Here is a 26,298-nt window from a genome sequence, read left to right on the forward strand (position 1 = left end):
TGGCGATCTCCTTCAACTTGGAATCCCATCTGGCAATTCCTTTTATTCAACAGGTAATACGAGGTCCCATCTGGCGACCTCCAAATAGCGAAACACGAGATCCCTTTTGGCGATCTCCTTTATTCAACTTGGAATTCCATCTGGCGATTCCTTTTAACCAACATGTAATACGAGGTCCCATCTGGCGACCTCCAAAAAGCGAAACACGAGATCCCTTCTGGCGATCTCCTTTAATCAACTTGGAATCCCATCTGGCGATTCCTTTTAACCAACATGTAATACGAGGTCCCATCTGGCGACCTCCAAAAAGCGAAACACGAGATCCCTTCTGACGATCTCCTTTCATCATCTTGGAATCCCATCTGGCGATTCCTTTCAACCAACATGAAATATGAGGTCCCATCTAGTGAACTCCTAATAGCGAAACACGAGATCCCTTCTGGCGATCTCCTTTAATCAACTTGGAATCCCATCTGGCGATTCCTTAAACGAAATACGAGGTCCCTTCTGGCGACCTCCTTTGACCGATATCGAAATACGAGATCCCTTCTGGCGATCTCAAACAACTTGGAATCCCATCTGGCGATTCCTTTTATTCGAATCTGAAATAATAAGATCCCTTCTGGCGATCTCCTTTAATCAAAAACCCAAAAAATCTATTTTGTAAATCGGTCAACCTGGAATCCCATCTGGCGATTCCCTTTTACCGATTGCTCGATGTCGTTCTTCCTGATGGCAGGGTTTGAAAATTATTATCTTCTCGTTGTTCTAGAATCAACTCAATGATTCTTTCTTCGTCCACAATCTTGTTTGGAATGCACTAAGGTCTTCTCCTGTAACGAAAAAAACATATATGCAATGATTTATGATTAGATGTCATGCATGCATTCGTACCTGGTTTTGAAACATAGGCCCCATCCTCTTCTTCTAGTTCATGAGACTCCCTCTTAACATGAGCTTGCTTTTGAAGTCGTATGCTGGATTCATCTCTCGTGTTGCCTCCTATCATATTCTTGGAGAAGAAGTCTCTGACTTTCTTCGTGTAGTCCTTTTCCCAAAATGTATGACTTGTCATTGCCTCTTTGTCAAATGCTTTAGCTTGGTTTTCAAATCTATAAGCTTCCGTACATTTTAAACACATAAAAATTTTCATGAAAACATCTCTTATTGCCCCCAGTGTAGGGGTGTGATTCTAGTCTAGGCTTTTTGTATAGAGAAGAAATTCGTTCAGCCGATGCTAAACTTTTTAGGTGCGATAACAACAAGACATGCACTTTTGGGATTAATGCAAAAAAATGATTGTATATATATGGTGATTTGAAGGCAGATTTGGCAGCTAAGAAAATTGAAATTAGAACGCTGAAGGTGAAGTTTGACAAGGAACGAGAAAAGGTGAAACAGTTGACCAAAAACTTGGAAGTTTCAGAAAAACATAAAGAACAGATCGACACCAACAACAATACCTTGAATCGGAACAACATGTTGCTTATAGAGAAGATGGCCAAAGTAGATGAGCAAATGGATGAAGCTGCCATTCATGCACGGTTTATTAGAGCCAATGCTCGAAGGGTGGGAAGGGACATCTTTCGTTATCGACAAAGCTTGGCTGAGACAGATGCCTTCTTAGAGAAAATTGAGAATCGAGGCCTCGCTTTCCTACCAGTGGCTAGAGATATGATGAAGAGGAATATTGATGTATTTTTCTTTTTATTATTTTGTGCCCTCTTTTTGAGAGATGTATTAGCCAATATTAATGAAAAAGGGCTTTGACCCATCTTTTGTAAAAATATAGACCTACCAAAGCAGCAGCTTGAGCAAAACTACTCCTGATAAGGAACGTGACAAAAAGAGTCCATGCCCATTACACAAGAGGAATGTTGGCCATCGATCGTTTTTTTTTGAAAAAAAACAAGCTCATTTTACATATGCATTCATGCATTGTTTCTTTATCATACATTCATTTACATTTTTCCATACATCCCAGACCGTGAAACATAGGTCCCACATCCAAAGTCCACCACACCCGGTCTAGAGCGAGAATGGAGAACGAAGAGAGAGCTCACTTAGAGTCACATTATCAGACCGAGTTGGAGTCCGTAAAAAATGAAGTTTCTCGGCTAACCGACTTACTCGAGCAGCTTTTAAGAGCTAAGAATGGGTAGGGAACATCAGCACGACAACCTGAAGAAGCGCCAGCAGTTCACATTCCTCAAACATCTCAAAACCAGGGGGCAAACTCGGCCAATGGACAACAGTTTGTGCCTATTACTCCTATCCTACCAACTCATACTCCAGTCACTGTTGACTTAACAGCGGAGGGAGTCCCGGATAATAGGTCTCCCAATCTGATGGACCAGGACAAGTTGTTTGCCTTGGAAGAAAGATTAAGGGCAGTTGAGGGTAATGACTGGTTTGACCCTATGCGAGCAGCTGAAGTATGTCTGGTACCAAACATCGTGGTACCAAAAGATTTCAGGATACCAGAATTCATTAAGTACACTGGTTTGGAATGCCCAAACACTCACCTTCGTTCCTACTGCAATAAAATGGCAGAAGTAATCCGCGATGATAAGCTGCTAATCTATTTCTTTCAGGATAGCCTCTCAGGGTCCGCTTTGAGTTGGTACATGAGGTTAGATAGTGTCAAGATCAGAAGCTGGAGAGACTTGGTGGAGGCTTTCCTCAAACAGTACAAGTTTAACATGGAAATCGCTCCTGATCGAACAAGTCTAATGGCAATGGAGAAAAGGAGCCAGGAGTTAGTAAGGGCTTATGCGCAAAGATGGAGGGATGAGGCAATGCATGTCCAACCCCCTTTGATAGAAACGGAGATGGTGAGCTTGTTCGCTAATACCTTCAAGGCACCTTATTATGAGCACCTAATGGGTAGTTCCTCTCAACATTTATATGATGCGGTACGCATAGCTGAAAGAATAGAACAAGGGATTAAAGCTGGGCGAATAGCGATGCCAGTGGAAAAGAAGGGTTTTATTGGAAGAAAGAGAGAAGACGATGTTAACAATCTGGAAGGTAGGTATAAGGGCAAGAGAGTAGATTTCCATAATCCTCAAGCACCTGCCTCTCAATTCTCACGCATAAACTTTAACCCACCTTTTTCCCCTAATCGAACAAATAACCAGTCAAACTAAGTACCAGATTGGGAATGGTGGTTGTAGTGGTAGTGTAAGGATAGGAGCTATTTGTCCAATGCTCAAAAGTTTGGCGTACATGTCTTTCAAAGGCATGGGTAACGGTGGCAGTTGTTCTGAAGTGTATCTTGTATGGGGAACAAATAACCAGTCAAACTACCAAAATCACTACCAAAGACCCCATACAAGATACACTTCAGAACAACTGCCACCGTTACCCATGCCTTTGAAGGACATGTACGCCAAACTTTTGAGCATTGGACAAATAGCTCCTATCCTTACACTACCACTACAACCACCATTCCCAATCTGGTACTTAGTTTGACTGGTTATTTGTTCGATTAGGGGAAAAAGGTGGGTTAAAGTTTATGCGTGAGAATTGAGAGGCAGGTGCTTGAGGATTATGGAAATCTACTCTCTTGCCCTTATACCCACCTTCCAGATTGTTAACATCGCCTTCTCTCTTTCTTCCAATAAAACCCTTCTTTTCCACTGGCATCGCTATTCGCCCAGCTTTAATCCCTTGTTCTATTCTTTCAGCTATGCGTACCGCATCATAGAAATGTTGAGAGGAACTACCCATTAGGTGCTCATAATAAGGTGCCTTGAAGGTATTAGCGAACAAGCTCACCATCTCCGTTTCTATCAAAGGGGGTTGGACATGCATTGCCTCATCCCTCCATCTTTGCGCATAAGCCCTTACTAACTCCTGGCTCCTTTTCTCCATTGCCATTAGACTTGTTCGATCAGGAGCGATTTCCATGTTAAACTTGTACTGTTTGAGGAAAGCCTCCACCAAGTCTCTCCAGCTTCTGATCTTGACACTATCTAACCTCATGTACCAACTCAAAGCGGACCCTGAGAGGCTATCCTGAAAGAAATAGATTAGCAGTTTATCATCGCGGATTACTTCTGCCATTTTATTGCAGTAGGAACGAAGGTGAGTGTTTGGGCATTCCAAACCAGTGTACTTAATGAACTCTGGTATCCTGAAATCTTTTGGTACCACGATGTTTGGTACCAGACATACTTCAGCTGCTCGCATAGGGTCAAACCAGTCATTACCCTCAACTGCCCTTAATCTTTCTTCCAAGGCAAACAACTTGTCCTGGTCCATCAGATTGGGAGACCTATTATCCGGGACTCCCTCCGCTGTTAAGTCAACAGTGACTGGAGTATGAGTTGGTAGGATAGGAGTAATAGGCACAAACTGTTGTCCATTGGCCGAGTTTGCCCCCTGGTTTTGAGATGTTTGAGGAATGTGAACTGCTGGCGCTTCTTCAGGTTGTCGTGCTGATGTTCCCTCCCCATTCTTAGCTCTTAAAAGCTGCTCGAGTAAGTCCGTTAGCCGAGAAACTTCATTTTTTACGGACTCCAACTCGGTCTGATAATGTGACTCTAAGTGAGCTCTCTCTTCGTTCTCCATTCTCGCTCTAGACCGGGTGTGGTGGACTTTGGATGTGGGACCTATGTTTCACGGTCTGGGATGTATGGAAAAATGTAAATGAATGTATGATAAAGAAACAATGCATGAATGCATATGTAAAATGAGCTTGTTTTTTTTCAAAAAAAAACGATCGATGGCCAACATTCCTCTTGTGTAATGGGCATGGACTCTTTTTGTCACGTTCCTTATCAGGAGTAGTTTTGCTCAAGCTGCTGCTTTGGTAGGCCTATATTTTTACAAAAGATGGGTCAAAGCCCTTTTTCATTAATATTGGCTAATACATCTCTCAAAAAGAGGGCACAAAATAATAAAAAGAAAAATACATCAATATTCCTCTTCATCATATCTCTAGCCACTGGTAGGAAAGCGAGGCCTCGATTCTCAATTTTCTCTAAGAAGGCATCTGTCTCAGCCAAGCTTTGTCGATAACGAAAGATGTCCCTTCCCACCCTTCGAGCATTGGCTCTAATAAACCGTGCATGAATGGCAGCTTCATCCATTTGCTCATCTACTTTGGCCATCTTCTCTATAAGCAACATGTTGTTCCGATTCAAGGTATTGTTGTTGGTGTCGATCTGTTCTTTATGTTTTTCTGAAACTTCCAAGTTTTTGGTCAACTGTTTCACCTTTTCTCGTTCCTTGTCAAACTTCACCTTCAGCGTTCTAATTTCAATTTTCTTAGCTGCCAAATCTGCCTTCAAATCACCATATATATACAATCATTTTTTTGCATTAATCCCAAAAGTGCATGTCTTGTTGTTATCGCACCTAAAAAGTTTAGCATCGGCTGAACGAATTTCTTCTCTATACAAAAAGCCTAGACTAGAATCACACCCCTACACTGGGGGCAATAAGAGATGTTTTCATGAAAAGTTTTATGTGTTTAAAATGTACGGAAGCTTATAGATTTGAAAACCAAGCTAAAGCATTTGACAAAAGCATGACAAAGAGGCAATGACAAGTCATACATTTTGGGAAAAGGACTACACGAAGAAAGTCAGAGACTTCTTCTCCAAGAATATGATAGGAGGCAACACGAGAGATGAATCCAGCATACGACTTCAAAAGCAAGCTCATGTTAAGAGGGAGTCTCATGAACTAGAAGAAGAGGATGGGGCCTATGTTTCAAAACCAGGTACGAATGCATGCATGACATCTAATCATAAATCATTGCATATATGTTTTTTTCGTTACAGGAGAAGACCTTAGTGCATTCCAAACAAGATTGTGGACGAAGAAAGAATCATTGAGTTGATTCTAGAACAACGAGCAGATAATAATTTTCAAACCCTGCCATCAGGAAGAACGACATCGAGCAATCGGTAAAAGGGAATCGCCAGATGGGATTCCAGGTTGACCGATTTACAAAATAGATTTTTTGGTTTTTGATTAAAGGAGATCGCCAGAAGGGATCTCATTATTTCAGCTTCGAATAAAAGGAATCGCCAGATGGAATTCCAAGTTGTTTGAGATCGCCAGAAGGGATCTCGTATTTCGATATTGGTTAAAGGAGGTCGCCAGAAGGGACCTCATATTTCATATTGAATAAAAGGAATCGCCAGATGGGATTCCAAGTTGTTTGAGATCGTCAGAAGGGATCTCGTATTTCGATATCGGTCAAAGGAGGTCGCCAGAAGGGACCTCGTATTTCGTTTAAGGAATCGCCAGATGGGATTCCAAGTTGATGGAGATCGCCAGAAGGGATCTCGTATTTTGCTATTTGGAGGTCACCAGATGGGACCTCATGTTTCATGTTTGTTAAAAGGTCCAAGTTGAATAAAGGAGATCGCCAGAAGGGATCTCGTGTTTCGCTATTTGGAGGTCGCCAGATGGGACCTCGTAGTACATGTTGGTTAAAAGGAATCGCCAGATGGAATTCCAAGTTGAATAAAGGAGATCGCCAGAAGGGATCTCGTGTTTCGCTATTTGGAGGTCGTCAAATGGGACCTCGTATTACCTGTTGAATAAAAGGAATCGCCAGATGGGATTCCAAGTTGAAGGAGATCGCCAGAAGGGATCTCGTATTTTGCTATTTGGAGGTCGCCAGATGGGACCTCATATTTCGTTTGAATGAAAGGAATCGCCAGATGAGATTCCAAGTTGATGGAGATCGCCAGAAGGGATCTCGTATTTTGCTATTTGGAGGTCGCCAGATGGAACCTCATGTTTCATGTTTGTTAAAAGGAATCGCCAGATGAGATTCCAAGTTGAATAAAGGAGATCGCCAGAAGGGATCTCGTGTTTCGCTTTTTGGAGGTCGCCAGATGGGACCTCGTATTACGTTGGTTAAAAGGAATCGCCAGATGGGATTCCAAGTTGAATAAAGGAGATTGCCAGAAGGGATCTCGTGTTTCGCTATTTGGAGGTCGCTAGATGGGACCTCGTATTACCTGTTGAATAAAAGGAATCGCCAGATGGGATTCCAAGTTGATTAAAGGAGATCGCCAGAAGGGATCTCGTGTTTCGCTATTTGGAGGTCGCCAGATGGGACCTCGTATTACATGTTGGTTAAAAGGAATCGCCAGATGGGATTCCAAGATTGAATAAAGGAGATCGCGAGAAGGGATCTCGTATTTCGCTATTTGGAGGTCGCCAGATGGGACCTCATATTTCGTTTGAATAAAAGGAATCGCCAGATGGGATTCCAAGTTGAAGGAGATCGCCAGAAGGGATCTCATGTTTCGCTATTTGAAGATCGCCAGATGGGACCTCGTATTTCATGTTGGGTAAAAAAAAAAAAAAAAGGGAATCGCCAGATGGGATTCCAAGTTGAAGAGGATTGCTGTAAAAGACAAGTTTCAGATCAATCAAGCTTCAACCAGATCAGTTTCGGGAGTTTCGTTTTGGGTTTATCTTTATAAAACTTACTGCGCAAAACCTCTGCTCCGTAAGCATTATAAAGAGGGGGCATCTGTTGTAACCCATTTTTGGGTCCCCACAAAATATATATAAAAATATATAGCCAAAGGAGGTTAGAAAAATAACAGGAGGCAGAAGCGCTCAGAAAATGGTTGGAAAATTGGTCAATGAGGTTAAAAATACAAAGATTGGATTTTTGACAGTATATTCTTGAAGGAGGAGAGCCCTGTTGAGAAGGAAAATTTGAAATTTGAGGAGAAAAGCCCAAATTTGGATGTTTGTGGACTTAATTGGATTTTTAAATGAATTTATAGGAGATTTGATTGTAAGATAAATTGATTTTTAAGTCAATTTGGGCTTTAATTAGAAGAAATTTAAGTTCTGGGGCCAAAATATATTTTTTAGGAATTTATTAGGTCAAATCAGGGGCCTAATTGCATAAATATTGAAGTTTAAGGGCCAATTGGGGACTTAATTGAGAAAATCTGAAACCAGGAACCAAATTGGAAGAGGCGCGTAAATGGAGGGGTTGGAATTAATTGATTCAGGGGCCTAATTGAAGAAATTGGAAGTTTTTTGATCAATTAAGGGCTCAATTGCATAAATCAGAGGCCAAGGACTAAAGTGAAAAACGCGGCCAACAAGAGGGGCGAAGACCGAAATTGGCAGGGACGCAATTGAAGGAAAAAAAGATGATTAAGGGCTGATTTGGAATTTGGCGCGTTTTGGCGCCACATTTAAATGAAACGGCGCGTTTTCTCCAAAACGACGCCGTTTCATACATTCAAAAGAAAAAAAAGAAAAGAAAGAGCAGAACGGTGTCGTTTTGAACGACACTGTTCCTCTTTCTTCTTCCCCCTGAACATGCAGCGGGGAAGAAGGAAAAAGGATGCTTTAATTTGAATTTTTTGCCGGTCCTTCTCTCGCCTGGATCCCACCGACCGAACACACTGGCCGACCACGCACCTGCCAGAAAACCGGGTGGAGCCGAACCTTGGCAGTCGCGCCCAATGGCCGACCAGCTGGCTGCTCCCCATGAGAAAAAGCCACGCCCTTGGCTCTATAAATAGAACCCAAGAACGCTGAGAAATGGACGAGGAGGAAGGGTGAGAAAGACCCGAAAGGAGAGAACGGAGAGGGGGAGAAAAAAAGAAAGAAAACCCGAAAAGAGGAGAAAAGGGGAGAGAGACCCGAAGAAGAGAGAAACCGAGAGGAGAGAAGAAAAGAAAAAAAACAGACCGAGAGAAGAGAGGGAAGGGAAGAAAAAAGGAAGACCGAAACATAGAAAGAGGAAGGAAGAGTTGAAAATTTAGGGAAAACAAACCGGGAGGGCTGTCACGGGAAAACACTAAAAAACAGAGCGCCGCCGCTGCTGCTTGGAGCCGCCGTCCGTGAGCCAAGACGCCGCCACCAGCCTCCGCCACAGCACCGCCAGAAACGCAGCAAGCCACCGCCACTGTGCCAGGTAACTCTTCTCTACCCTCACTCTTGTTTTTTTTTTCCTTTTCTGCATGCAGAACGAATAGCGTTCTGCATGCAGGGGTGGGGGGGAAATAATTCCCCCCGCCCGTTTTGGTTGCTGGGCCAGGCAGATCCTGGCCCAGCCCTGCCTTCTGGGCCGGTCCTGGTCCAGAAGGGAATATTAGATTTTTAGGTCAAAGTCAGCCCAACACCTTTGGGGCTGAGTCCGGCCCAGCCCAGCCCAATTTAATTTTATATTATGTATATTATTTGTTTGTTGCATTATATATATATATATATATATATATATATATGAAAAAATTACGAAAATTCTGCAAAAATTATTTTAAAAATATTGTTGATTTTTCTGCATTTGTTTTATCAAAATGGATTAATATTTGGTTGTATTTTTATACCGTAAGGATACAAAACTCAGTATTAAAATACCCGATTTGCGTCAAAACATACAAAAAAATACATATTTAAAAAATGTTTTGTTTTAAAATACAGCCTAGTTTCTCCAATATATATATATAAATATTATAACATCATATTCTTCATATAACAAAGAAAATTTCAAAACAATATATGTATTAGCATGCATTTTGGCTTTAATAACCAGTTTGTTCAAGCCATGAGAACTAGGCCAATATTTCAAAAATTCTAAAAAATCTTTTTGTTTACGAATATTAAACATAAAACGTATTCCTGATATTAAAAATATGATTTTTTTACATAGACGTTAGAACGGTTAGGTTTTACCCGATAAGATAAGGACCTCCTTATTGAGGACGACTTTTCTTGAACCATAGACGGACCAACATACATAGACGTTAAAACGGTTAAGTTTTACCCGATAAGATAAGGACCTCCTTATTGAGGAGGACTTTTCTTGAACCATAGACGGACCAACAACTAGGAAACACAACGAGACCTTGAATTTTATCAGACAAATAAACAATGCAGCTTACCTTAGGTAGGGCGTATTTGGGGTGCTAATACCTTCCCTTTACGCAACCAGTCCCCGTGCCCGATCTCTGAGACCAGTTAGGGTTCCTAGTGACCAAAATACTAGGTGGCGACTCCCACACCTTTTTTTCATTGCTAAGAGAAAGAATTCCTTGTCTCCTCATATTTACCATATATATATATCCCCCCATCACACATTTGAGGGTGGACGATCGCCGCGACGTCACGCACCCGCGACACATACAACAGGCTCAAAACTCAAAGGAGAAGAAAAGGAATATGAAGCTTCAGGTCACTATGAAACTCCTTGGAAGGACAATCGATCTCGTAGAGTGTCAAAAATTGATGAAGCAGCTGTATTTTGTGCAAAACTCAATTTCAATCGACCAAGCAATTCACCATCTTTTGCCTGAGAAGCAGCATCAGCAGCTTCCTTGGCCATGCCAATCCGAGCATATGCCTGTAAAAATCAGAGAGGGACCTGAGCAAAGGTGATCTAAACAAAAGTGACGAATAACACATACAAGGAGAAGAAAAAAAGGCACATGGTCTGATTACCTCAGCTCTTTCTCTGGGATCTGCAAGTTTTGGGATATATTTCAGAGCTTCACCTTTCTCAGCCGCATCAATGCATGCCTCCACAAATGGCCTGAAACCTATCAGATGCACCCCCCCACAAAAATAAAAAATGCAAAATATCATGACTGTCATATAACAAGACATAAAATGTCTGACTGCAATGATTTACCAATTAAAAACTCATCCCAATAATCAAAGTTGCTAATTTAAACCCAACGCATTTTGATTCTATGTAAGAAGAAACGTAGAAGAAAAATTGCCAAGGAAGGAAGATGTCACCAATTAATTTACTTCCTTTAGCTGTCCTTCAAGATCGAACAACCAAGAGATCTTACCATTTGGTGGTCTCTTCTCCTTCGAAAATTTTTCTAGGGCATCCCAGTCTCTAATTGTTGCCAAAGCAAAAACTTTAAGCCAATACCATCTCTTCTCAGAAACCTGAGTAAAGTAAATGTCACATAAAAAAAGATGAATATTGTGGCCTGAAAAAAAAGCCTCAAACTTATGGACACTGAAACAATATTTTTGTTACATCAGCCAAGTGTATAAAATTCAGTTAAGCACACAGACAAAAGAAAACTCATGTATATATATATTATATTCATGGCAAGAAGCACCAGTAAAACCCCGATTTTACTCTTTCAAATAGTGAGCCAGCATGCTGAGGTAAACAGACCTTAAACTCTGTTTTCACTTTCATAGCAGCTCTATGGTTTCCCAATGCAATACATGTTCGAATTGTATCACTGATGCTTGAATCTACAAAAATGGGCTGTTTTGTAGAGACTTCTAACTCATGTTGAATTCTGCAAAAAATGGTATTATCAGAAAGGAAAAAGAGTTCACACAAGTTTATAAAGCAGCAAGTGAGAATCAAATTGAGATTTTTCAATTGAAGGGGGACTTTAATAGAGCATAAAAGTGATGTTTAGAACAAAAAAGAAAAAGAAAAGGGGGGGGGGGTGTCATAACCATATTTTACTGCCTGTACATGTTATCAAGAGTCCCTTTTAGAAAGGCTTGCTAGAACATTTTTGTTGTGTTTACTTTCAGAAAAAAATTTCTAATTTTCATTTCTGTTATCAGCTTCATTCTAAAATCATTTCTCCAGGAAAAACTAAAGAAAACATGTTTACTATCTAACACTTTTCCCAAATAGAAAATACAGGTCTTTACATTTAAAACAATGAATAACAAAGGGATAAAGTAATAGGTGAACAAACAGCGCCCTTGGTTTTCAAAGTGGTGAATCTGATAAACTTTTAGTGGTTGAAAAATAGAAAAGACAGAAATCATCATTTAGTAATCATGTTTTCCAAGTGCTATTAGTTTCTATAAAACCGGAAAATTCTCCATAAATACACAACCTTCACTTCTTATAGCAAGGGTTAACTGCTAATTGATTGGATTTTGCATCTTTTTTATATTAATTTCCAAAGAAAGAATACATTACATCTTCTTTGCATCTAACTGTTATAATAGAACTACATGAACTACTATAATATGCAATGTTTTGGAGAAAAATGGAATAAACAGACGGTCAACAACATATTTGGTGGTACTAGTTGGCATCTTACCTCAGTAACTTTGCATGTTCTTCAGCAGCTTTTGACTCAAAGTTATGTTCCTTGGTCTCAGAAAAAAGATCGTGGGCCTTTTCAATGAGTTTTATGCGTGGACCATGAAGTGGGGATCCTTTACTGGCCATTGAATTTTTCCCTATTTCCCATGATTCTTTCCATAGGAGAAGAGCCACCTCCTAAAAACCAAATTAAACTTACAAATTAGGACACAGAAACAAATGATTAACAATAAATGCATCACATCTTCAGCACAACTTTAGACACTCAAACATAAACAACGTCAATGGGTAATCAGTATGCACACAAATTTAAGCTTTGACAACCAAAATAAATATTGATGGGCATCATGGACTACAAAAGGCACGTAAAGCCTGCCCCAGTTCATGATGTTGCATATGTGTGTATGCATGGAAAGAGAAGCCCATCCTACATACAAATCACAATTTCATAGCAATTTATTAGTCATTGATACCTGAAGAAATTGGATTGCCTCATTTTAGTCAAATTACATTAAAATTTTGAATCTAAACTACTGTTTGCTAAACCCGGAGTGGTCTGTCATCCATGCACATAGAGCCCATTTACTTGCAATATATTGCAAATTAGAGGATCATATTTGCACCCACTAAGCTGATTGAGATTTTAATGAACTTTAAACCTTTAACTATGGAACAGTGTCATGATGACATGATTTCTATGGCAATGACATATTACCAAAAAGTACTAAAAATTTCACATGGATACAAGGAAATTAGTAGAAGGATCAAGCATCAAGCATGAAGGATTGTTTTTGACATTTTAAATTTATTTTACCATGCTAAATGAGTAGAACCATTATGAACTCGTTATGGCAATTCATCACCAAATAAAACCCCTTTTCTAGCAATCACACATTTACATAAAGCAGCATATGAATACCGAACTATCACTTGCTACTCTATTCCATGAAGTCAATTCAAAATAAAACAGAAAAAAATTCACTGTTTCTTAACCAGTTGGGAAGAACTTGAACTTACTTGAAGTTGTCCTGTTGATAGGAAGAAGTCCTTCAAGAATTCATGTTTATAATACCTGGTGGGGGGGAAAACTAAATGTAATCATCCAGTAAAAAGGGAGGTGAAAAAAGTCTTCCAATGATTCATGCATTATTATACAACATGAGAAACAAGGGAAGAAAAAACATGTCAGTATGCACTGAGCAGATAAATGACATTGGTTATTGGATGAGAAAAGCTTTGCAAATTAGATTTCTTATAACAGATTAAAAACACACAGATCATAAAATTAGTTTCAGAAAAAAATCTACTAGAATGTTTTACCTACCGTGCATAAGCTATGAATAAATCACGAGCAAGGGCTCTGGCTTGTATTGTTCCAAAAAACTCCAAGGCTGAACTCTGGATAAACAAGAAAAATAATCTAGGATGGTTCGAGTGATTGATGAATCAATAAGTACTTTTGCTTATGCTCCATTTATATATCCCCAAAATTAGAAGCTAGTCTATAAAATTTAGAGGAAGCAATTACCTTTTGCCAGATATGAAATAGGACAAGATAAACAAGGTCAGTGTCACCACTTTCAGTTGCCTTCACTAGAGCTGTTTCTTCCTCCGCAATACTTAACAATAGAGGAACCTAAAGTGAAAAAAATATAATCAGTAACACCTCAGAAACAGTCATCTCTTCAAAAGGACAATATTAACAACTACTATAATATATTAAAAAAAAAAAACCTGTTTTGAGGAGTGTGGTTCATGATCAACAAGCATTGCAGCCAACTTCCGGCGGCCACTCCTATCTGCATGAGCAGCAACAGCTGCATAGGACATGCCCTTGCATAATTTCAGCTGCAACTCAAAGAAAATCATTTCAGATGTGTTGCATTGACATTAGAAGAAGGAAAAAAACACAAGAAGAAGAGAGCTGTTGATTTCCAGAGTTTTTGATGTTAATCTAACAATGATCAAGAGAAGCACAAACCTTATCAAGTAAGATTTCAAGGAGGGCTGCATCAGGAATTGCTAATGAAGCTGTTATTTTTGCGCATGCCCAGTGCATTACTACTTCTTCCTATATAAAAACAATCAGGAGAAGGTGAATGCACACATAAATGATTTGCTTTCTAGAATTCCTAGAAGGCAAAATATAACCAAGTTGATAATATGTTAGAGAACAGAGTACATGTATATAATAGAACTATGGAAGTCCAAGTATTGGTGCTAGTCACAAAATGGATGCAAACACTAGGGGCCACAAGTACTCAGTCATATAAACAATTACCAATTAGTGGCTCTAATGTTTCCTGATGATGCAACCAAGGAAAGAGATTAATAAATTATTTTAATTTAATTTTTTTATTTTGACATTTCTTTAGGATTTTATTTACTTAATTATATCTATTTAGGAAACTTGGCTTATTTAGGAACTAGAACATTAAGTAGGATTTTTCTAGTATGCGTGTCTCCTTTTCCTATTAAGTTTTCTATTTTCTTCTTAGTTTAGGACTGCTAGGGGTTTTGGTGCCTCTAAAAGAGCTATTCTAAGTAATGTAGGATTTCAATAATAGAATGAAGTTTATATTTTGATTTAGTTTTGAGGGTTGTGGCCATTGCCCTTTCTTCCTCTTCTCTATTCTCTAAGTATCTTTTCTGCTATTTCTTACTGCTAAAGTAAACATGGATTACTTTCTAGTTTCTACAGATACAGTAAAAATTCCAAATCCACCTGAAACACATCAGTAATAAATCCTGATTCCACATACATCAAGCCCTAACCCTAATTCCAACCTAAAATCCCTAATTCTCCAAGCTTGATTCATCGTGACTCTTTCGTAGGCCACCAAACCTAAGCTGCTCTACATTAGTTGAACATCAAGGTTTGTTGTATTCATGATATATAAAAATTTACCCAATATAATGTTAATAAAAATCAACAAATTTTCCCAATAGAATGTTACCCAAAAATAACACTTAACGTCTTCTCGTCAAAGAAATTAGGTCAAGGTTCAGTTTTAAGCTTTGATTTGTGGAAGAGGAACCTAATTGGCAAAGTCCCAGAGAATGCAACAATGAAGAGACAATCTATGACTTAAACTTACTTGATTCAATCCTACGTATTCTGATATCCGCAGTGCAAGAAGATGTTGGTGAGCGTTAATCAAACGACCAACCAGAACGGGTGCGGAAAGCAACTGGCCACAAAATGTTTATTCAGTATTATATTGACAAGCAGCAAGCAAGTTCAGATTTGAAATTGACAACTTAAGTCAGGAAGTATCATAAACCTTATACTGCTCGATACTTAGAGGGATGCCAATCTCAGGGTCACGTACGGCATTTAAGACGCGCAAAGTTTTGCACATCTCTTGAATGTGGTCACATTTAAAATTGCTGCCAAAGCCAACTGGATATCAATGCTGAGAACAGAAATCAGAAAAGAAAAAAAAAAGAAAAACTATTTTAAGATCATAGATGCTACGAATTATAATCAAGAAAATGAGCACAAAGTAATCAGTGCATATTTTTCCATTTCACACACAAAAAAGATTCATGCTAAAAGTAAAGCTCACTACAGTTCACATCAAGAGGCAACTGTTCCAAATAGAAATTTGCACCACAATAGCCTCAGGCAACAATCTGACTAGTTAGGTTCCCAAAACCATCCATTGCCACGATAACAAAAGTGCAATATGAAATTGAAATCAATCTCGATGAGCCAACCATAATTTGCTTTCTTGCCTTAGTGAAAATTTGTCAAGCTTTACAAACGATAGGAATCACACAACAAAATAAATTCACGCCATCATGAGAGGTATATACAGCTATCGAGTATATATCTTTTTTTTCTGAATCGAAATCACCTGCAAAAGGCTTGACCATAGCTCGCAGCTCTTAGCAGCGTCCGCTGACGGGAAACATCAAATTCATGACCAGCAGCATCAATACATGCTTCAACAGCCTCAGGCAAAGATGAGCGTATCAATCTCAAATTCTCATCAGCCTGGTAAAAACAATGGAAGATGGAATTCACATGAGATATTATTGAAACTCATAACCAAATGGTTCATGTGGGCCAGCATACCCATTTATAGACCACAAATGTAAGCAAGAATACTATAAAAACATTTTAAGCAAGTGGTCCACCCATTTGTTAGTCTAAGTAAGAAAGTAAAGCACAGCTGTTTGCAAACAATGAGACAAGTACCTTAGCACTTCGCCTATCAAAATGATCCAAAGCATCAAACAACAATGATGCAGGAGACGTGCTTCCTATCTTAAATATAGACACGGTAGAATCAGGCACCAGTTGTACAAACTCCATACTCGTATTTGACAATACCCTCACTCCATCACACTCAGGGATAAAAATTACAGGTTCATCATTAAAATATGATACAGAATCCCCAGAAGGTCCTACCATCAAAAGCACATCATCCCAATAAAGCAACACACTATCCAATCCACACCAAGCCATCTGCTCCGGTGGAAGCGCAGACTGCACATTTCAACACATTAATAAAAAACCAAACAAAACACAAGTTAAACCTTAAGATCAAACCAAACACAACATAAATTACCTCACATTGATAATTAGTAAAATTTATAAACTCAGTATTCATAACAAGAAATCTCCCATCATGCATAAAACACGCTAAAAACCTCCCGTTGTGGGAAACAGCAATTTTCTGCACGGCACCACCAACTTTTTCCTCATCAATGAACCTCACCTCATCCTCATCAACAATCACAAATCCACTTCCTACTCCTAACAAAACCTCCACATTACCCGAAACCGTATACTGCGGTTCTATAACCGCCATACAATGTGGCAATTCCTCAACGCCAACCCCTATTTCTGCGAGCTTGCAAGGCTTAATCTCCTTAAAATCAGGAACACAGAATAACTTCCCAGCTTCCGTCAAGCACACGACACCGTTCCCCCAAAACACACAATCCACCACATTCTGTTCAAAGCAATCTTTTCCCATGGAGAAATTAGGTTCTAGACACTCGCCGTGGACGTTGTAACGGTAGATCGTGCCGTCCTGGACTATGCAAATTAGGGTTTGGTCTTCGGTCCATGACATTCCGATCAATCGGCCGCCTGGGTGTTTCCAGACTGTTTCAGATAGGAGAACACCAGCGGAGTTAAAAATTCGGAGTTTTCGGAGGGCGGATTCGGCGTAGAGCTGGACGATTTTGGAATCGTCACGAATTAAAGCGATTGGACCGCCGAAGGGTGCGCAGGCTACTTTATTACGGCTTAAGTCTATGTGTTTCCATCGCATTGGGTAGAGTTCGGGTTTTCTGTAATACCGGTCTGTTAGGAGTTGCCATTCAGCCGCGACAGAGACGTTCGACATTGGAGGAGGGAAATTTGAGAAGTTAGGGTTTCTGAACGGTGAATTAGAGGAGGTTTTGATGCTGTTTATGTTACAAGGACGATCTAATCATCTTTTTCGGCAGACGCTGGGAATGCTCTGGTCATCATGATCGATTACAATTGTTTTCTGCAAATGATTTGTAGCTCCGACTGAAAATGGGTTATCCTTTCCCTTGTCGAACCAACCCGACCCAAATCCATTTTCTTTCAGATAATTTTAATCTTATTAAGAATAATTTATTTTTATTATATAAGATGAAAGGGTAGTCTGTGAGGCTTAATAGGCTCGTGCTTAGGTAGTGGGCTCCTTAAGCCGATCTCGAGTAATAAAACAGGCCCGTATTCGATCATGAGAATTTGTAGTCCTATTTGAGAATGCAACATAGGGACTACTGGGCACTGGCTAATGTAGTTACTAACTGCTGGCTATTTGAATTAATATTCCTATTATTTTACTATATCGAGTTTTAAATTAAATAATTTTTAAGTTACCTCAACATGAACTTATTCTAGAAAAAAAATTAAATAAAAATAACATTCACCTTGATCAACCTCAAAATCTGCAATCTAAATTATAAAATTTATTGGGTTGAATTAATTTTTTATTTTATAATATAATATAAAAAATAATTTATAATCAATTTAATATTAAAAGATAAAATTAATTAGATAAAAAAATAAAGAGTAAAAGAAGAAAAGCCAAGAGGCCTATTAAAAAAAATAAAAAAAAACCTAGAATTGCATGAACTATGCTAGGCACTATTAAAAAAGCTTAGGCATGAGTTATACTAGGAGTGAATAAAAAAACCAAAAAACCAATTAAATCAAGAAAACTAGAAAAAATAATCAAAAAAATCAAACCATGAAAAAAAATTGATTAAAATTTTAAAAAAACCGACCAGTTCGGTTCGGTTTTATAAACCTGAAATCAAAAAAACCGAACCGAACCCAAACCGAAAAAACATAGTCAAACCAGAAAAAAAACATAGCCAAAACCAAGTCAAACTGAAAAAAATCGAGTCAAACTGATTTGAACTGGTTTTGTCATAAAAGAACCGAACCGAATTGAAACCGGTCAATTTGAACCGGTTTCAGTTCGGTTTCATATTTTTTTAAAAACAAAATTTCAATTTAATTATTTTTTTTATAAAAACCAAACCAAACAAAAAATCATTACTTCTAGGTCATACACAAACCTGCACACCTAAACATATTTTTTCTTTGTCAATTATTTGTTTTAAAAATAATTATTATTTAAAAGAAAATATCACACTCGTAAGTTTGAAATATGTGACCTCAGCGTTACTCTCTATTCTATTATTTTAATATATTTTTAAATAAAAATATTTTAAAAATCAATTATTGTCAGAGTAAAAAACTATAATAAACTTCACGTAAAACCACAACGCAAAAAGTTATTAACTTAAATGATTCAAAAAAATATATTAAATGAACAGTAACCGAATATTTTAACTAGTCTGCCTTGCACGGAGGATAAAGCCTAGCACCAGTGCACGACCATGATTTGTGGGTTGACTTTACTGGGGTTGGTGAGGAGATATTACGAGAATGTTTCGTTTTGCGTTTTAAAATATTTTTAAATTATTTTTACTTTAAATTATTATTTTTTAATATTTTTAGATATTTTGATGTATTGAAATTTAAAATAAATTTTAAAAAATAAAAAATATTATTTTAATATATTTCTAAAAAAACATTTTAAAAAATATCTATTATTACAGTACAAAACATATATATATATATATATATAGTCTGGGTTGTTGTTTTAGGCTTTTAGCACCTGCAACTACAAGTACCCAGCAGTAAAATTACACAGCATGTGTTGATAACATGGCATTGGATTATTAATACATGAATATTTAGTATATCGTTATCACTAAAAAAAATAAAATGATTAAAAGCATGGTTATTTTTTTTTCAAAAAAGCTTTTGAATTTTTTTATTTGCTTTAAATTAATTTTTTTTCCTGGTGATTTTTGATCATTTTAATGTACTGATGTTAAAAAAAAAATTTAAAAATAAAAAAAATATTATTTTAATACATCTTTAATGCTTTTGATTTTTTATATTTGCTTTAAATTAACTTTTTATAGTGTTTTCAAATCGTTTTGGTGTGTTGATGTCAAAAATAAATTTTAAAAATAAAAAAAAATTATCTCAATACATTTCTAAGCGAAAAACACTTTGAAAAATGATTATTTAATTTTTTGTTAAGATAAATAAAAATCTTCTTAAATAAAATGTGTCTGGCAAACATGCAAAATTCAAAGTATTTGGGCTTGACAGTTAGCCAAATTCAAGGTGACATGGGTTTGGTGAACATGTCAGACCTTAAGAATTTGGACTTGGTAGTCAGTGAAGTCCAACTTAAACGTGACAGTCAGCCAGCCAAGTTGAAAGAAACATGAGTTTGACAAACATGTCATACCTAGAGAACTTGGACTTCATAGTTAACAAAGTTTAAGAAAACATGGGTTTGACAAACATGTCAGTTCCAAAAGACTTCTTTTTTTCTCTCTAAAAACTACAAGATTTAGAGCAGGGAGGGTATAAATACTTACTACTAAACCTTTCAAGTAAAAAATTAAAAAGTTATCATCTCTTAAGATGAAAATTCATAGATTTAAGAAGATGAACTCATTGCTACTGAATTCCTCATCTGATTAGATAAAAATCGAGTGGTATTCAAGTGAGAAGGACAGATATCATCAAGTTCGACTTTAGTTAATCAAAATGGAACTGATTGCCATCTTTAGTAATTATAAATCAGCGTTGGAGGCACCAATCAAGGATCTATCTATCTATTTATTTATTTCTGAGAAACATTCGATCCGATCATTAATTATGAAAGAACAGCATGAAACCGATCATTCTCATTGGGTACAGGGTCTTGTCACTGTCTCTATTGGCCACCCAATTCTGTTAAAAACTCTAGTCGTCCTAGCATCTTTCCAATCTCTTTACATAAAGGCCAAAGCACGATGTTCATTCAACATATAAGCCTCCATTGACAAAACAATAAAGTTGGTTAGGAGCTCAAATCAACAAAACAGAGCCTTTTTCTTTGGACAATCACTCGATTATTCTTCAGAACCACTTTGTCGAAGAAGCATTCCCTTCGCTAGACCTGGGTTTTCGGCCTTGTATTATTCAGATATGTCTTCTCTAGAATAAAGGCAGGTGAATGGCTTTTATCATTTTTCAACGCTATTGATTTTCCAACTAGAATGAGCTCATACAGCAAGTTGAAAAATACATTATGATTTCCTTTCAACTCAGTAATGATTATACGGGTGAACGTTGCTGTTGAATCACATGTGACATGTATCACAAAATGATATGGTTGGCTCCTTTCTTAATTGATAAAATCATAGCAATGTAACTCAATCCGGGATCAACTCGGGTAATGTCCAAGTAATAGCTAGGTCGGGGTCAATCCGGGCTGATTCCATTTTTTTAAAAAAATTAAGGATTTGATCAGGGTTACATCTTGAACGAATCTTACCCCAAGTCAATTTAAATTTTTGACAAAATCATTTCTTATTCTATTTTTTTTCCAACTTGAATCGATTCAGGTTTTGAGTTAACCTATCAAATTAATCTAAGTTTTATAACTGAAATAAAATGGAACTTTTGGGACTCGCAATTCCATACTATAAAGATTAGTGACAGCACGTAACAACAAAAATATATCTTAATTATCTATTTAATTCATGACACTAATTATTCTAACTAGTGATGACATTAATCAAAACTAGTTCCAATACTAATATTAGCTTATTATATTTATGATGATGATTATTATTGCTGGAGTTCTTGATTGTATCCTTATTATCACAGCAAGCTTATATTATTACCTTATATAGAGGTATGCGATCCACATGATTATTGTACTTCGGGCGGGCTGTGTCCTTGTAAATGTTTAGGGTACTTTAAAGCATGCATGCGTCACAAGTCTTGTCCGTAATACCATAATCTAGGTTTGATGGTTTTAGCACAGGCGCCTGATATCAACTACTACTTGAGCTGCGATGCTTCAGATCTAGCTAGCAAGAGCGGGTACATATATACGCCCAGAAACGGTGGCATGGGGGTGGGTGGAATGAATCACATGCAAAACAGATTAGAGACAATTACTTGTCTCTTTCTTTAGGAATTAGCCGTGTAAAACAGGTAGAGACTCCAAACCTTCATCATGAGCTTGAAGAAAATCAGCTGCAGTATTTGACAAGGGAAGGACCACTTCAGCTATATGCGCAATCACTGCTAGATTTCTCACAGCTAAAAAGTTGTGTAGATGGGCTAAGCTTGTCTTGGTCCACCTTTCTTGATTTGAGAGTTGCTACGTACCTTCGTTTAGGAGCAAGTCTTTTTTAAGTGTTTGTAAATACCAACAGAGAAACTCATCAGGATTTTATTATTCTTTATCAGTTATCTATGCTACAGGTTGGTTTGGTCTGTAGGATGATGATTTGGAGAAAAAAGCCTGCCAAAATAACAAGGGCTTAAAACGATGTATGTCTATGAAATCATCTGTTTCAGTGAAAGCCGCCTAGCTAGGTTGTCTATTTAAATGCCGATAAACCATTATTTAGCACTAAAGTTTACTACATATGCAATCCAAAAATCATCTTATCTTTTCACAAAACTAAAAATATATTTGTGTTTTCTTTTATCAAATTATTTTCGTTTTGTGGGTTGGTGTATTGGTTTTAATTTCTAGCATGCCATGACGCTAATGCTATATGTATACCAAGCAGCGGGAATAAAGCAGAAGATAGTGTCTGCTAGTGTAACCTTCATAGACTCACTTTACAAATTCAAACTTCTGTCCTCCATTGAAATCCGACCTTCCTTTTGCTCTGTGATTCCTACATTCCCTTTCATTAAATCAAAAGGTCTGTCAAAGTGAACCCCACTTGGTTGAAATTTGCAACCCATGCCATGCCCATAACCTCTTTCTTACTCGAAAGTCGAATCCCCCCACCTAAAAGCATCAACCTCCATGCAATACATAGAGTTCTGTATTTAAAACATCCTACTTTGTCTTGGTAAAAATAACCTTTCATCCTGAAATTCTTAAATTCAACATATGAGCATTATAGTTTCTTGAAATAACATTCTAGAAGCCTGTCTAGTTGGTATATTTGTATGCGGCAGGCACGCAGAGAAAGGTGAAATTACCGATAATTCTCGAAAAGGCAAGTTAGTATTGCTATATCTGGAGAGAATTCATGAAGCTGAACCTGCCTTTCTTGTAAGAAATACATCAAAAACGCATTCAGTTGCGCTACTTCTCCATTTTTTCTGTGTCTTTACATCATTTTAATGCACCAAACCTCTTAAGTTCACGGTGTCAATAGCAGAAAAAGAATTACAGAAAGTCCTTGGCTGTGCTTCTGAAAAACAATGCAACTTCTACAGAAACTGGTTTCTTTCACCATCTGTGCGAGTCTTGTTATTCTTCTTCTCCTACCATTTGTCATTTCATCTCAAGAACACTTGAAAACCACAGGCAATCTTACTAGCAACAAGAACATCATTCATAAGGTATTCATGTTTTGCTTATAGTTATTTTTTAGGTGAAGTTCTTATTATCTAATTCCTGATGTTTCAGAATTGAAATTCATCATCTTCTGCACTCTTTTATTTCATTTTTTTTTCTTTATACATGTGCCACGTTCATTTCAATTTTACAAACTAGCCCGTTACCATCTTGCGATTCCAATAAAACTGACTGATGTTCTGTAACAACAGATCAAGTCCTAAACTGCTGTTCGAGATTACACTCCATGGGTTTCTGCTGTGGGCCTCAATGGGATTTCTAATGCCTGTTGGGGTGATCGCTATCAGAATGTCACACAGAGAGGCATGCGGACGACGGCTTAAGATTCTTTTCTATGTTCATTCCATTTCGCAGGCAGGTTCTTTCTCCTCTCTTTTTTCTTTTTGTAACTATGGTTCCATTATCCTCTTCAATTTTCCCACGCATAAGGTTAATTTTGTTCGTTTTAGTTTCTTTTACTTTCATATGTAAAACAGTATCTCTGTACAGGTTACAAAAAGATATCACTAAAGCTTTGAGCTTTGTTTATTTAAGGTCGACACCCCACTCTTTAGCTTTTAATGATGATGAAAGAGAAACAAAGTAGAACTGTTTCCTGTTCTGCAAGTATTTTATGTAGCCCACGGTTTGTTGTTAATCTCATTACTACTTGAGAGGGAAGTAAAGACGATGATAATAAAGTAATAGTTGATTGGCAGTTCATGGATTTATGATCTTAATTTAGCATACTCATGGTACTGAATTATGACATTAGGTGTCTCTAGGCCATTCACAAACGAATAGGTAAAGCCATCTTACACACGAGTGAGGATAGCAACTTTACTTCTTTAAATTTACTACATGACCATGGTGTAGAATTTCATGTATGTATTGAATGAGTAATTTGTGTTCAGCAGATGCTTTCTGTACTTCTCTCCACAGCGGGAGCAGTAATGTCTATAAAAAACTTCAACAACTCATTCGACAATCACCATCAACGAATAGGCGTAGGCCTGTATGGTATGGTATGGTTACAAGCACTCATTGGGTTTCTACGACCGAGGAGGTAAGCTATCAGGCTTCATTGTATTTTTTATATTCATATTCTTAGGCATTTACAACTTACTCAACCTCACTCGGCCATTTCCAGGCCTGCTAGTTGAAGTCACCTGAGGCTAGACCTATTAGTTACCCGTATAGTATGAAGGGCATACTATATTTACTATTTAAAGCCATGTTTGATTTTTAAAATTCACTTTTCAGAAAATTACTTTTTAAACTTTTCTGTGTTTGTTTGACATTAGAAAAGTTGGTCAACGAAAAATACTTTCCAGTCAAAGGAAAATTTGGTTTGGTTTTCAGGAAAGTGTTTTCCTACAAGATTTGGACGAAAAACACTTTCCGGAAATTGTGAAAAATTTAGAAATGTCATATTATTTGCTGATTATATCAAATTCGATCCTCAAACTTTTGATTGCTATATATATTTTGTTTTGAATATTTATTTTTCAATTTCATCTCTTAAAATTTAATTTTTATATTAACTTTGATATTCATTTTTATAATTGTTATTTGCTTTTCCCTTATTATTTTTTTATTGAAATTTTTTATCTATCAAATTTGGTCCTCATTCTTTTGATTGTTACTTATTTTTTTTGAAATAATTTATGAAATGTTAATTATTATTATTTTAATTTCTTTATCTTTCATTTTTTTTATTTTTTAGATTTGATCTCTATTATTTTGATTATTATTTATTTTATTTGAGATAATTTATGAAATTATATTTTTTTTCAATTTCATTCTCATTCAACTTTTTAATTTGTAAGATTTGTTCCTCATTATTTTAATAAACTTAAGAAAAATAAAATATTAATAAGTTATTTTCCAGCTCATTTTTCATGACATAACCAAACACTGGAAAATGTTTTCCAACTTATTTTTCATTACACTACCAAACATCAGAAAATAATTTACTTTCTCAAAATTCACTTTAAAAAAAAAAATACTTTTCAGCAAACATCAATTTGATGCTTAGTCATAAAAAGTGCTGAAAGAACACATTGGAAGAGTAGTAATTAATGAGAAGTTAAATAATATATTGCCAGCCTCAATTAGCTAAGAATCTGAGTTTATCTGAGTTTATATGTAATGTCTTCATATACAGAGGATCTAAAGGAAGAGGTCTGTGGTTTTTTGTGCACTGGATAACTGGAACTGCGGTATCTCTTTTGGGAATCGTCAACGTATACACAGGATTACAAGCTTACCATCAGAAAACATCAAGAAGAATACATATTTGGACTATAGTTTTCACCACCGAGGTCTCTTTCATTATTTTCTTTTACCTGTTCCAAGACAAATGGGATTATATACATAAGCAAGGAGTCATTTTGGAACCATTGAGGCCCACTCATCAAGTAATTTCTCCAGGAGAAAAGCAAAAGGGATCAACAACCGAGTCTTGCTGAGAAAGTAGATAAAATGCCGTTGAAAACAATTATGGCCCCACTATAATAGGATTTTGAAAGGAGAACTTGGAGATATTACTAACAGAGAATTATGCCCACCTCTAGTTTTTCTTATCGTTGGATATTCTCCGCTGCAAAGGACCAGTATTTGGAAGCATTGAACGTTGGATCGGAGATTTCTAGCAAGTTTTAATAAGATGGGTTATGCTTCTTCTTTTTTTGCTTTTTCATTTTTGGTGAACTACTATTGTTCAACAGTTGTAAATTTGAATATAGATTTCTTGACCATGTTGGGATTTTAGTGTTGTATCTATAGTTTCCTTTTTCATGGAGTATAAATACAGTTTTCCGATATCTAACTGGTTTGATAATAATTTAAGACGATGTGGAACAGAAATCCTGAGAGGATAAATCTGATCTGGTAGATGGTAATATGGTTCACAAGAAAGCTGTTGCTGTTTATTTTCCATACAAGTCAAGGGAAAAGAAAGAGAAATTTGGATCTTACAATAATTATCAAGCTCTGTAGTTCCTCTTTACTCTCTCTAAGCCATCATAATGCCTTGTTAATTATTGTGTCCTCGTTTACAATCCCGCTGGGATCAAAAGGATCTTTGTGTTGAAAACAGCGACATCCGTTGGCAACTGTACATGCTTGACACTATTAAAAACCATTGCTTGCCCGTTTGGAACAAGGAGGCAACTAAGACGTCTTGATGAATCTCTCTCAATAATCTTGAGATATAAAATAGTTACTAGTTGTTAAGAAAATGTGCAGTTTAAAAAGTTTCTGCAGGACGGACTTTAGTCATATGCTGGCAGGACCTGTTAT

General features: G+C 37.1%; 2 protein-coding genes across 4 annotated transcripts; one reads left to right on the forward strand and one right to left on the reverse strand.

Annotated features, from left to right (window-relative positions):
• Positions 1 to 9,605: 9,605 nt before the first annotated feature.
• Positions 9,606 to 17,657, reverse strand: LOC7468728 (protein VACUOLELESS1). 2 transcript variants are annotated; one of them, XM_002302099.4, is made up of 15 exons: positions 16,624 to 17,657; positions 16,251 to 16,541; positions 15,907 to 16,046; positions 15,331 to 15,436; positions 15,145 to 15,237; positions 14,028 to 14,117; positions 13,781 to 13,894; positions 13,575 to 13,682; positions 13,371 to 13,444; positions 13,064 to 13,118; positions 12,042 to 12,223; positions 11,141 to 11,270; positions 10,800 to 10,902; positions 10,444 to 10,541; positions 9,606 to 10,345 (listed from the first exon to the last, which is right to left on the reverse strand). In XM_002302099.4, exons 1-15 carry the CDS (start codon positions 17,407 to 17,409, stop codon positions 10,181 to 10,183), a joined length of 2,535 nt encoding a protein of 844 aa, XP_002302135.4. In that variant the 5' UTR covers positions 17,410 to 17,657; the 3' UTR covers positions 9,606 to 10,180. The 2 variants fall into 2 exon arrangements, with proteins under 2 accessions (XP_002302135.4, XP_024451785.2); XM_024596017.2 differs by having other exon boundaries at positions 16,629 to 16,776.
• Positions 17,658 to 22,271: 4,614 nt separating this feature from the next.
• LOC7480719 (cytochrome b561 domain-containing protein At2g30890) lies at positions 22,272 to 25,820 on the forward strand. 2 transcript variants are annotated; one of them, XM_052450885.1, is made up of 4 exons: positions 22,272 to 23,000; positions 23,209 to 23,370; positions 23,913 to 24,061; positions 24,146 to 24,233. In XM_052450885.1, exons 1-4 carry the CDS (start codon positions 22,860 to 22,862, stop codon positions 24,156 to 24,158), a joined length of 465 nt encoding a protein of 154 aa, XP_052306845.1. In that variant the 5' UTR covers positions 22,272 to 22,859; the 3' UTR covers positions 24,159 to 24,233. The 2 variants fall into 2 exon arrangements, with proteins under 2 accessions (XP_052306845.1, XP_052306844.1); XM_052450884.1 differs by lacking the exon at positions 24,146 to 24,233 and adding an exon at positions 25,163 to 25,820 and having other exon boundaries at positions 22,309 to 23,000.
• Positions 25,821 to 26,298: the final 478 nt, after the last annotated feature.

This window comes from Populus trichocarpa, chromosome 2, assembly GCF_000002775.5.
Source record: "Populus trichocarpa isolate Nisqually-1 chromosome 2, P.trichocarpa_v4.1, whole genome shotgun sequence".
Lineage (NCBI taxonomy): Eukaryota > Viridiplantae > Streptophyta > Magnoliopsida > Malpighiales > Salicaceae > Populus > Populus trichocarpa.

What these genes read in the sequence shown, in the direction of transcription:
- LOC7468728 (XM_002302099.4), bottom strand. Translation starts at nt 17,409, where the DNA reads ATGTCGAACGTCTCTGTCGCGGCTGAATGGCAACTCCTAACAGACCGG. An exon ending in TTGAAATCTTACTTGATAAG is followed by an intron (nt 13,895 to 14,027) that starts GTTTGTGCTTCT and finishes TTTGAGTTGCAG; the next exon opens with CTGAAATTATGCAAGGGCAT. An exon ending in GAACATGCAAAGTTACTGAG is followed by an intron (nt 11,271 to 12,041) that starts GTAAGATGCCAA and finishes CATTTTTTGCAG; the next exon opens with AATTCAACATGAGTTAGAAG.
- LOC7480719 (XM_052450884.1), top strand. Translation starts at nt 22,860, where the DNA reads ATGCAACTTCTACAGAAACTGGTTTCTTTCACCATCTGTGCGAGTCTT. An exon ending in ACAAGAACATCATTCATAAG is followed by an intron (nt 23,001 to 23,208) that starts GTATTCATGTTT and finishes TGTAACAACAGA; the next exon opens with TCAAGTCCTAAACTGCTGTT. An exon ending in GGGTTTCTACGACCGAGGAG is followed by an intron (nt 24,062 to 25,162) that starts GTAAGCTATCAG and finishes CTTCATATACAG; the next exon opens with AGGATCTAAAGGAAGAGGTC.